Genomic DNA, 12,809 nt, shown 5'->3' on the forward strand with positions numbered 1-12,809 from the left:
ACTTCACAAACATTGTGCACACACTGCATGACAAAGTGAAGCTCTTGCAACTTGAAACCTGCGCCAGGAACTTGCTGATGTTTTGAGTTTCTGCTTTTAAAATCATAACTTGTATCAAAATGCCGTCAAAAGGTCTGTCTCACTACAATATTTTTGTGCAGAAAAAGGAACAGTCAATGTTTTGTGTTTAACGTGGAAGTCAGGTTGCTATCCATCTCAAAAAGATTGCAATGCAGTTATTAAGTAAGACATGAAATCTAACTGTGTCTGGTCAGTTTGAATGTTAGCGCTCCAGGTGTATTTTGTGAGCCGGGCCAGAACTTTACTGATCTTTTTGACAAACTGAATTTATTTCAGTTTAGTTGAGAGATACAGCGCAAAGATACATACTTCGGTCCACCAAGTCTGCACCCATCAGCAATCCCCGCACATTGCACCTGTCCCACTTAGGAAACCTGAACGGAAACCTCTGGAGACTTTGCGCCCCACCCAAGGTTTCCGTGCGGTTCCCGGAAGTTTTTGTCAGTCTCCCTACCTGCAACCTCTGGCAACCACCTGCAACCTCCGGGAACCACACGAAAACCTTGGGTGGGCCGCAAAGTCTCCAGAGGTTTCCGTTCAGGTTTCCTAAGTGGGACAGGGGCATAACACTATCCTACACATACACTAGGGACAATTTACCAGCCAATGAACCTACAAACCTGTTTGGCGTATGGGAGGAAACCGAAGGTCTTGGAGAAAACCCGCGCGGTCACGTGAAGACCATACAAACTCGGAAGAGACAACAGCCGTAGTTGGAATTGAACTCGGGCGCTGCAAGCGATATAAAGCAGCAACTCTACCGCTGCACCACCATGCTGCCCTAAATTCTCTTAATGACTCACTGCATAAAGGGGAAAAGCGCCACTGGGTATTACTTTCAAGAGAAAACTAGATATTTAAAAACAAAGGATAATGCTGGCTCATACCCCATTTAAAAAAAAAAAAAATTTTAATTCAATCGACAAAACCAAGAAGAACAATTTACTATTGTGCACCCAAAATTCACTTGAATATTCTGAGAACAATTTGGAGAAAAACATTTACTGAAACAGCACCCTCTAGCATGTCTAGATTATCTATCTTTTGCAGCTGAAGTAGAAAGCTCGTCCCATCTTTCAAATGACAATCAGGAAGAACCAATTGAAATTCAGAATTATACAACACAGGATAGCCAATTTAAAATGTGATTTTGGGCTGAAAATTGGCTTAGTGGGTCCAACTGTGAAAAAAATGCTCCAAAAGCTCATACACCATGAGGATGTTTTATTTCTTTTACATGAAAATCTCTGCACTAGTCACGCCAAAATGCAAGTGGTGTTCAAGAATGGAAGTGAAGGACAACCTTCACTTCCTGATGAAAAAAGTCAACCAACAGAGAGAGAAACAGACCTCATCTTCATAATTGTGTTTCAAACTTAAAGGTATATAAATAAAAGTACAATTTAAGACAAGTAAAAGATAGGCTGTCAAGCACACGGAGCAGGTTTGTTTTCTCTGGGTGGTAGGGATTGGAAGAAAAGAAGATGAAGTGGGAAGAATGTGGCCCTCAAAACCTGTCATCTGCTCCTGTTATTCTCTCACGAGGAAACAAATCAATTAAAATTAGACCTGCATATTATCAATATTATCCACAAGATTCAAAGAGCTGACACTGCCTGACAAAGGCTCCAGACCCAGTCAACTTTCCAGTTGTAGTAAAGACCTGCACTCCAAATCTAACTGTGGCCCTCGACAAGCTTTTCCATTGCGGTGAGAAATGACATTTACTATATAACGTAGAAAATTATCCAGGTCGGAAGCAAAACAAATCAAATCCAACTGCCTGTCACCTCACTGGTCTATTCTCAAAGTGCTGAAACTGTTCTTGGCAATGTAGCGTCTGATTATCACCAGGATCACTCAGCTCGAGATCTCACAACCAAGGTAGAGCGACTGCCATTGACATCAAGATGGCATTTAACCAAGTATGATATGGAGTAACAATGGGAAAATACTACAACCATTAGTACTATACTTCACACTAAGGAAGATAGTTGCAGATACAGGCTGAAATTTCAATGTGGTACTGAGAAAGTGCTGGTAGTATTCTTCAGATTAAAGAAGTCATTGGCATTATTCTAATAAATAATTATTGGAGAGAAGGGATGGGTGGAAATTTAAAAATCTTGGCCAATAGTTATCCCTCAATGTATATCACAAATCACTTAATTTTCTTGCAGTAGATTATTGCAAATTGGCTGCCACATGATCAACAATTTACACTTTACTGGTTGTAAATCTCTTTAGGGCATCCCAAGATCTTTAAAGCCACTAGAAAATCCTTATTTCTAAAGCCGGCTTGAGATACAAACTCAGACCGCATACAAATAACAGAGATGTACTGGAAAGTATGTACCTGAATTGCCATCCAAACAACTTGTTACAATGGACTTTAGCAGAAACAGGACTGAAGAAACCTTGCCAACAGGGGCCATTTGCATGAATGCAGAAGTATGACCACAAGACAGAGAACTGGAGCTGTGTGCCATAACCTTTACCCTAATTTTCTTATTCTCGGCAAAATTCAGAAGATAAAAAACACATGGCAGCATACCTGACCTCACCTACTCCATTTTGTATTGCTGTCCATCTTCCCCTGCGCATGACAATCCCTACTGCGAACTTCTAACAAACATTAGTTTACTGTATGGCATACAAATAAAGTTTGTCAAAAGAAAAAAGATCCACATTTAAAAGATAACGTTCGGTCAGGCTGGGCTAATTTCCATTAGACTAACATATCTCTACTTGAGCTAACAGGACATCAAAATTATTAATGCAATAGCACACTTCCCAACCATTTTGACTCTTTTGTGTTTGTCTTCTACATGACTGAAATCACATAAACGAGGCCTGGAAATTTCATACAAACCACATATAGTCTAAAGACAATATCTCTGGTGGAGGAAGCCAAAATGCTAGGCAATGGAAAGAATATTCTGTGATTAACTCTCAGAAAAGCTCCATCGCCTGAGTAGTTGGCCTATGGTCAACTCCAGTTAAATGGTGCTGAGAAGCTCTTCTGAAGAGCCCAACCCGAGAAGCATTCATTCAATTTATTCAAGACTGATTTGGATTGATCCACAAAACTCAAATTGCTTTGCTGATATTAAAAGGAGACCATTAGTTGGGAAAAAAAGTGCTGGAGAAACTCAGTGGATTAGGGCAGCACCCTGGAGGGACTAGACACGATATTTCAGGTTGGAACCCTTCTTTCCAAGATGAGTCGGAAGAAGCGTTTTAACCTCAAACATCGTCTGTATATTCCCTCCATTGATGCTGCAACGTTTTTTCTCGTTTTGCTCAAGATTCCAGCATCTGCAGTTCCTTGAGCATCCACATTAAGTGTGAAGACCAACAAGGTCCGGCCATCAAATAGCTTAATCTTTAAGTGGTGAAATCAGGATGACCAAGGAAGCTAGTGTTAATATCGCTCTTCCTTTAAAATTTACGGTACTAGTGCTCTAATTTATACTTGTTAAAGCTCCCATAACATTAGCTTAAATGTGGTCTGCAGACACACTAATACCCAGGCTGGACAGCAGAAACAAAGCACACCATTTACTTCATCCAACTGAAGAATACAAGTAATTGAGGGAATTGCTTTTAGAAGCTGCACAAACATTCACTCCCGTCCTCACTATGCAGCCTTGGGTTTAAAATATATTTGAATCTATGTAATTGAACTGAAGAATTAAAAATAATTCCATGGACATAGGTTACTTCTATATACATAGATAATTGTTGCCAACTGTGCCACCTGATCCTTCTGAACGTGTTATCTCTCACTTGGGAACAATGTTATGAAACCAACTAGCCATCGTTCATGCGTAAGGCTTTGGGGGGGGGGGGGTCATTTGACCATAGGCAGCGATCAGCACGTTCTCACCCATCACACACATGCATGCATTCTCCGCAGGCAATCAAAGATAATAATTGGGAACATGGATGGTAGATTCTTTTCTACTTCCTCATCAACTATAAAATCCCTTACCTAGCTCAAAGCAAGTAAAGGTATAGATAGGCGATCAAACCTGGCAGTAGCCATGGTACACTTATTGTATCAGCCACGAGTGGAGCAAAAGCCATTCTCAACTTTTCTCCACATAACAGAAGTAGTAATTTTGGCTGAAGCTGGAGTAATTCAGCGGGTCAGACAGCATCTCTGGAGAAAAGAAATAGGTGATGTTTTGGGTCGAGACCCTTCTTCAGACTAGTAATTTTGGCTGACGCCCAAGCACTTAGGAACAGCAGTAACCACCAACTCACATGGTGTTGCTACTTGCAGAGGGTAAACTGTTTCAGAGGGAGTTGAATGTATTCAAATCCTTTCAATCCCAAGAGCTGGAAGTCAAATTGTCATAATCTGTAGTCTGAACTGCTGTCTTGGTGAGACACATGGATCAGGCTCCTCTTGTTGGAAACTTGTTGGAGTGGTTACGCGAATAAAAGAGTTTGATATGTTTTCATGAGGAAATCGCTTCAGACAATTCCATCTGGGCAGGGTGCTGCAAAGTGCATCTTCAATGAAGTCGGATTCTTGGTTACAAAACCATCTAAACAAAAAGTGCATCATTTTCCCTTTAGTTGTGTAATTAGTTTGATCTATTTACATGAATGGAGAAGATAAAGTTTTCTCTTGCACCTATGCATCAGACAGCTCTTGAACATCATTCAAGCATTCCCTGGTTCAATGGTGTCTTTGCTTGGGCATTTTGGGGAGGAAAACTCAAGCCGTCAACAAGGCGCTTGCCAAGGAGTCGCGTAAAGCACTTTAGTGGAAGAATGAGACATAGTTATGAGCAGTGATTGTTCCTCCATCACGGATAGCACAGCAGAAAAGCTGAATGCTGGAGCAATCATTTTATATGGGATGGAATCCCTCAATCTTCTGGTATGTGCATGCCTAGTTAGTTCGACCTTCCAGAATGGTCAACAACAACTGCGACTTGTGTCAGTGGGTGGTCTCCTCAACTTGAATCCTTTGTTTGCTCCTGGATTGACAGCTGTTGAAGGAATCCGGCGACCTAAAAGGGGAGGGCAAGAGAAACCAAAACAATTCTAGGTATTTTAAAAATCAATTTGTTGTTTAAAACTTCAATCAATTATAATCTTCACCTTAAATTTTTTTTTTAATGCCACTGTTTGCCAAATGAGAGTGGGAACAGATATTTACTGTCGAATCAGTGCAAGATTATAGCTTTCAAGCATTCATTACAGCTTGCTCCTCAATAACACAACCAGGTGTTAAAAGGCAAATGGAACAAATCTATGCCGAGTCCATCATGATTGCACTTAAATCCACAGTTCACAAATAAAATATCAAAATAAATGTGTCACACGTTTGGTTTTCTCAAAATTCAAATCTTGTGAATAATATGAGTGGGAAAAAGTTATTTATTTTTGTTTACATAATCCTTGGAACGCTGAAGAAAATGCAAATGGGCTTCCTCATTATTTCACAAAGGAGAGGCTTGCAGGTTTATAGCTGTGTAGTGAAACTTCAGTCAGACAGAAGTGAATGGAGTAAGTTATTTAGATCCCAACTGGCAGTCACCCAAGGCACACAAAAATGCTGGAGAAACTCAGCGGGTGCAGCAGCATCTATGGAGCTAAGGAAATAGGCAACGTTTCGGGCCGAAACCCTTCTTCAGACTGCCACCCAAGGCATTTGAGTTTTAAGACCCCCGTAGAACCAGAGAGCTTCAGCTTGGATGGGGGAGGGGGAAGAGGGGGGCAATGACTGTAAACCTAGGGAATATCAGACATAGGTTTGATCTTTTTTACCAAAGCACATACTTGGGATAAAAAGAATGCAGCCAAAGTAGACTGGATCGATTCCTGCAACTGAAGGTTCATTTTAGGAGGAAAAGAATATGCGGACAGGGTCTGTCCTCTCCCTAGTTTAGAAGAATGAGGGATTAAATCATTGAAACATACAAAGCTTGGATGGAGTTTGACGAGATGGCTGTAGAATCGATGCTTCCCCTGGTCAGATCATTTAGAACCAGGAAACACTATCAAATTAGAAATTGAGATGGTTCTTCACTCACAAAGTGATGAACCTTTGGAATTCACTACACAAGCACAGCTGGTAGATCTGCTGTCTCACAATGCCAAGGACCTAGGTTCACTCCTAACCTCAGGTACCGTTTGTGTGGAGGTTGCATTTCTCCCTGTTTTCCCTGCCACCCTTCACATCCGTACGATGGCAGCCTCGCCAACAGTCTGTCCCATCCTCTTCTTCTTTTGTTGTTTTTAGTCTGTTGTTAAATTTGTGTTTTAGTGTATCTTTAGCTTTGTCTTATGGGGGGGGTGGGGGGGGGGGGGGGGGGGGGGGGGGGGGGGTGAGTGGGGGAAACTTTAAACAATTTATTTCCTCGATGGAGATGTGACGTTTTCAGTATTACACTGCGGCCTAACATCGTGGAGCTGGCGGTCCCTTTGCTGGGAACTGACTTTGGGAGCTTCAACCGCGGGAGCCTGCGGACATAATATCATGGGGCTCGCGTTGCCTTGGTTAGGGATAGACTCCGGGAGCTCCAAATGCGGGGGCTTCGACCGCACCGATGCGGGAGCTTCTATCGCCAGCTGCGGGAGCTACGATCGCCCAGACTGCAGATGGTTCGACTGCCCCGACTGCGGGAGAAGAGGTAAGAAGATAAGATGTTATTGTCTTCCATCACAGTACGCTGTGGTAGATGTTTATGTTAATTTTTATGTAGTTGTGTGTCTTGTTGTTTTTTTAATATGACTGCATGGCAAATCAAATTCTTTGTATTGTAGAGGCACCAAACGTGGTGAACAAATGGGTTACTTTACTCAGGCATAAAAGGTTTGTTATACATGCACGTTGGTCCTCTAACAAAGTTGTTGTTGCTGCTGCGAGGCTGTTGCCTCATGGGCTTGAGCTGAGCTCGTGCTGAGGAGGAAGGACACTCACCACTAGAGAGAAGGGAGCTGGTCAGCTCGAAGTAAGATAGAGAGAGAGAGAGAGAGAGTTGTCCCAGGGTTCGTTATATATCCCAGGACACACCCCTGTACCCCGTGACAACTCCTCCCTGCCATTGCCCAGTCACGTGACCGATTGCCGAGGGTTCGTGTAGCTAGTGGCCCAACCACTGGGTGCCGCCACAGTGTGTTTTTAAATTTTTTGAATGTTATTATGCTAATACATTAATTACAATTACCATTAGTTAATTGACCTCTGTAATATGGCAAATGGCAAGTGGATGAGAGAGTGGGATAACACAGAACTGGTATGAAGGGGTGGGGTGGTCAATGGTTGATGTGGTCTAGAGCGGGCTGAAGGGCCTGTTTCCATGCAGTATTTCTAAACAAGACGATTGTGGAGGCTCAGTTGCCGAATATATTCAAGCCATGAACAGACATTTTAATATTAAGGAAATCTAGGGAATCATTACTACACCGGGGAAGTACTGCTGACGTCCACTAATTTTCAGACCTCGTGGCAAGACAGAGCAAAAAATAAAAAATAAAATAAAAAAACGTGCCCAGATACAGGAAACTAGTGAATCCTTCAAATAATAGAGGCCATACTCACTGATTTCTGCAAACAGCTCATTGACGTTAATTGCATTTTTGGCACTGGTTTCCACAAAGACTGCATGAATGGAATCTGCATAGTCCTTAGCATCCTTTTCAAGTACCTCCCTGCAGTAAATATCAAAATGTTGTGCTTGGTTTGTTCAATTCAGTAAAGATCTACTTCGGCAGAATAGCAAGGCAGCACATAAAACTCATCCATGTTAACTTATTGAATGGGAAACCTGATTAAATCTGCCTCTTGGCTTTTGACCAGTCAATGAGATAGACATTTCTCATTGATAATGAAGAAGCACAAAGAAAGCCAATAAATCCATTCCCCAGTGACATTTTCTCTAGATTATCAAAGGGGGACCAAAAGCACATCACATGCTTGACTGCATTCAGTTTTAATGCTGCAATCACAGATCCTTCTCCACAGAGATCATTAACAGTAATTTGGAGCCTGTAGAGCACTAAGATGAAAGGAAGTTGCACTTCTACAGAGAAGTGCATTACATATCAAACTGTGACCACATTGATCATCAGATCTGCATGGGCAAAAACCACTTACGACCTTATCCTACACACAGCAGGTAGAATAACTAGCAAATGACTCAGGGGAGCCTGAAAACTCACTACTGAACAGCATTCCAAATTGTTAACAGTATTATGGCTAACATTTCTGCTAAGCTGTTTTTATTCCATTTCTATAATTGTCATCTTTTCAATTGTAGCAGTGGTTTTGTGACTTTCAAACAAAAGCATTTAGTGGCTAGGTTTCCAAAATAATCCAGTGGAGAGTTTTCAGGGGCATTTGGTACCAGAAAGCAAATGGCATCATTAAATAGTATTAAGTAATCCTGCACCCGAGCAGAATTTGTTGATTTCATTAACTTTACCGCCAACTTCCACCCGCAAATTTCATGGACTATCTCTGACACCTCTCTTCCCTTGAAGATAGACACAAAATGCTGGGACAGGCAGCATCTCTGGAGAGAAGGAATGGGTGACATTCGGATCGTTACTCTTCTTCAGACTGATGTCAGGGGAGTAGGGGGTGCATAGATAAGGAACGACTATCGACCGGTGGCATTAACGTCTGTAGTGCTGAAGTGCTTTGAGAGGTTGGTTATGGTGCATATCAACTCCTACCACAACAAAAACCTCAAAGCACTACATTTTGCTTAGTCAAGAGTGTTTTATTGTCATGTATCCCAGATAGAACAATGAAACACATCCACACCGCCATCGGGAAGATGGTACAGGAGCCTGAAAACTGTAACGTCCAGGTTCAGGAACAGCTTCTTCCCTAAGGCCATCAGTATTAAACACTACAACCTCAAATAAGCTAATAAGCTCTGAACTTTTATAGATTATTATTAGTATTATTACACTACGTGTGTGTGTGTGTGTGTGTGTGTGTGTGTGCGTGCGTGTGTGTGTGTGTGTGTGTGTGTGTGTGGTAAAAAATTGTGAGAAAAACCTTCAAATTAACTAAAGTAAGCACACTTTTGAAAAATATATAGGATTGGCTGTTCACTTAGAAATGACTTCCACTAACATATTTCATTAAGGTACAAAATGAAAATTTACAATGAACTCCAAACACAAAAGTCCATTTTGGCATAAAATACAAGTTTAAGGAGAGAAGTTTAAGAAGTTAAAAATGGCACACACAACTAGTTAAGATAATGAAGTCCAGAATGTTGCTTCAAAATATGTCTATTCAAGCTGCTACACCTTTAAATCTGTGCATTACAAAACAATTAAACCTGGGCTATGTGGGTTCCTCAGGTGTTGTCTGTGTGACATTTTCCATATGACCACGCGGGTTTCCTCAGGATGCGCCAGTTTCCTCCCACACTTCAAAGACATGCAGGTTTGTAGGTTAATTGTCCTGCTAATTGCTCCTAGTGTATAGGGAGAGGATGAGAAAGTTGGATAACATAGAACGAGTGTAAATGGGCGATCGATGGTCAGTGTGTGTGGTGGGTCGAAGGACATTAGAGATACAACGCAGAAACAGGCCCTTCGGCTCAGTCTGAAGAAGGGTTTCGGCCCGAAACGTCGCCTATTTCCTTCGCTCCATAGATGCTGCTGCACCCGCTGAGTTTCTCCAGCATTTTTGTGTACCTTCAGCTCACCGAGTCCGCACCAATCAGCAATCACACCATAAACTAGTTTGATCTTACATTGACAATAGAGACAATTTACAAAAGCCAATTAACCTACAAACCTGCGCATCCTCGGAGTGTGGGAGGAAACTAGAACACCCGTGAAAACCCATGTGATCACAGGGAGAACGTACAAACTCCGTACAGACAGAACCCATAGTCAGGATCAAACCCGGGTCTGTGGTGCAATAATGCAGCAACTCTACCTCTGCACCAGTGCCACCCAAAAGGAAAGACCTATTTCTACGCTGTTTCTTTGTAACTAAATAAACTCCTAATTTACACTACCTGTCTTTTAAAATACAAAAAGTTGACTGCTAAAATTAAACAGAACTGTTCACACTTAACAATTTTAGCACTATGCAACATACCTGGCATCTGTAAGATCACATTTGTTTCCTGCAATTGCTACTACTATATTTGGGGGTCCATGCTGTCGCAGTTCTTTCACCCAGTTCTTCAGCGTTTGCAACGTCTCCTGCAAAATGCATAACCAAAACAAGTGGCGGAAAATAATTACACCGCAAACCACTTGAAAAGCGTCTCTTATCAATAAAGCAGCCAATCTGTTTTACTACAACATTTTGAAATAGTTTTGGCTACACCAACAACCCTTAACCAGCCATATTTTGCCAAGCACTTGGTCACAACAGCCCCACATATTCATGCACTTCCTTTTTACAAGGGGCAGTTCAATTTGCTCCATATCCTTGGCTTGATCTCCGTATGGATAACACGTGGAAAGTTTAAAACTTGATAGTTGGCTCAATGAAAATCAAATCACACTGAGCCGCATGAATTTAAAAAAAAAATTTTCCAACGAGCAGAACTTCATTTTTCCTAGCTTCATTTATCCAGTTTCTCTGCAAGTTCGATATTTCTCATCCAGTGAAAGCAAAGGATTTCAACCAGGGAAGGATCAATTAAGTAGGTACACAAAAATGCTGGAGAAACTCAGCGGGTGCAGCAGCATCTATGGAGCGAAGGAGATAGGCAACGTTTCGGGCCAAAACCCTTCTTCAATTAAGTAGGACCAGCGAGGGACTAAACTGAAAGCTCAGCAAGGTAGACACAGATTGCTAGAGTAACTCAGCTCTGGAGAGAAGGAATGGGTGACGTTTCGGGTCGAGACCCTTCTTCAGTCCTACACATTTTGAAAGCTCAGCAAGTTCCAACATGGCAAAGGTAGGTAAAACCTCAGTTCCACGTGTGCAGCTTATTTATTTACATTATTTACGTTCCTTATATGGTAGAATTGCGATTGAACCATTGCTCACATTACATTTCTACACTGTAGACACTGCAGCCTTGTTTACCCAAAACAAAACATATTAACGCAATCAAAATGATCCCAAACTATTTCCATGACTGATCTACGTCAATCATGTCATAAACATTGGACGAACTATCCACTCCAAATGCAACAAAAGAGCTGATTGAGGAAACAAAATTAAACTTGATTGATGGAACCAGATCAATATTTAAAGTGCACCTGGTCAGAAAAGAGCATCTTTAAAATATCAAATATTATTTGATCTTGAGAAATACTGAATATTCCTCATGAAAATAATTCTCCTTTCTGGAGAGAAGCACCTACCAACCATAACCACTCACCTCTTTTGTGATATCATACACAATGATTGCAGCAGCTGACCCACGGTAGTACATTGGTGCCAAAGCACGGAACTATGTAAGAAAGGCACGGAAATATAGTTTAAAAGCTGCACACCACACTCAAAAATAATTTGTATGCACATCGAACATCTCACATTCTCTGGAGTGCGAGATGCTTCAGCCAATGAAATCTAATCACTTTCGTAATGCAAGAAACATATGTACACAGTGCAGCTGTGAAATACAACTGCAGACGAGGAGGACTACTGGAAAGTTAGAACAAAATTCCAGAACCATTAGGCAAGATGTCTCCCAATAACTTCCGTTTCACGAATCTCAAAATTGTGCATGACAATGAAGCTTTTAATGGTATTTTAAAGTCCCAAGTTATTGGATTGCTGACAGTAAACTGTTCTAAAGCTGGAAACAACGTTGGTTCTTGATTCCCCCTCAGGACCAAAGAGGAAGCACAGTACCTTTCAAAGTAAACTAACAGGTGCATTCCACATTGACTTAAAAAAAAGAAGGAAAACACTGGAAGGGGGGGGAACAATAGATGAGGAGGTGGAAAGCAGACAGATTTGTTAACCAAACAGACGATTCAAAACTCTGACAGCAGCTGCTCAAAAGATGCTTCTGAAGTCCAAGGCATCAGTGCAAACGATTACTTTAGACAAGACCCCGAGCAAAACAGGAAAACCCTGGGCTAAGTATTACAACAGCGTCTGAAAAAACCCCTCTGCATTCACATCGTGCCTTGTTGACCTCACAGTCAATTAATTAGTTTAAGCGTCAGCACAGCCATGAAGTAAGAACATGGCAGTCAAAGGTACACAAAGCAAGGTCAAACAGCAATCAGATAAGGACTATGTGTTTTGTTGAAACAAGGAACCGAAGTTGCAGTTTACAGGGCTGCCAACTCTCACGCTTTGAGCGTGAGACTCGCGCCCTCAAGCAAACTCTCACGCCCTCACGCTCATCAGAAATTTCTCACGCTCAGTGGTGAGAAATTTTGTGATCAACGAAAATTTCAAAACTCAGATAAACTGCATGGTCCGCGGGTGTTGGAGAGCCGGGGCTGCGGGAGGGATGGGAGCAGAACCAGCGGCGGGAACAGATGCGGGGAGCCGGGACTTGCGAGTGTTTGCGGCGCTGTCGCGTGTTTGCGGCGCTGTCGCGTGTTTGCGGCGCTGCGAGTCGCTCGCTGCAGCTCTGGCCATGGAGCAGCTCCGGACAGTGCGAGTGTCCCGGGCCGCGGAGCCGTCGGAAGCGCCACTGAGACAGACTCTCAAAGGGAGGTGGAGAGAGAGAGAGAGGAGACGGGGGAGAGAGAGGGGGGAGGAGAGAGAGAGGGGAGAGACAGAGGGGGCGCGAATGGAGAGAGAGAAGAGG

The 12,809-nt window shown here is 42.3% G+C and overlaps 1 protein-coding gene across 1 annotated transcript in view; it reads right to left on the reverse strand.

The window, feature by feature from the left end:
• Positions 1-984: 984 nt before the first annotated feature.
• The window catches only part of rab22a (RAB22A, member RAS oncogene family), a 41,698-nt gene continuing 29,873 nt past the window's right edge, over positions 985-12,809 (reverse strand). Inside the window, exons 4-7 of the mRNA XM_033042011.1 lie at positions 11,418-11,489; positions 10,175-10,281; positions 7,646-7,755; positions 985-5,108 (exon numbers count right to left, since the gene is read on the reverse strand). Of these exons, the coding sequence (XP_032897902.1) occupies positions 5,014-5,108; positions 7,646-7,755; positions 10,175-10,281; positions 11,418-11,489 (384 nt within the window). The 3' untranslated portion in view covers positions 985-5,013. The remainder of the gene's footprint in view (positions 5,109-7,645; positions 7,756-10,174; positions 10,282-11,417; positions 11,490-12,809) is intronic.

The sequence above is a fragment of the Amblyraja radiata genome, chromosome 23 (genome assembly GCF_010909765.2).
Source record: "Amblyraja radiata isolate CabotCenter1 chromosome 23, sAmbRad1.1.pri, whole genome shotgun sequence".
In the NCBI taxonomy this organism is placed as follows: domain Eukaryota; kingdom Metazoa; phylum Chordata; class Chondrichthyes; order Rajiformes; family Rajidae; genus Amblyraja; species Amblyraja radiata.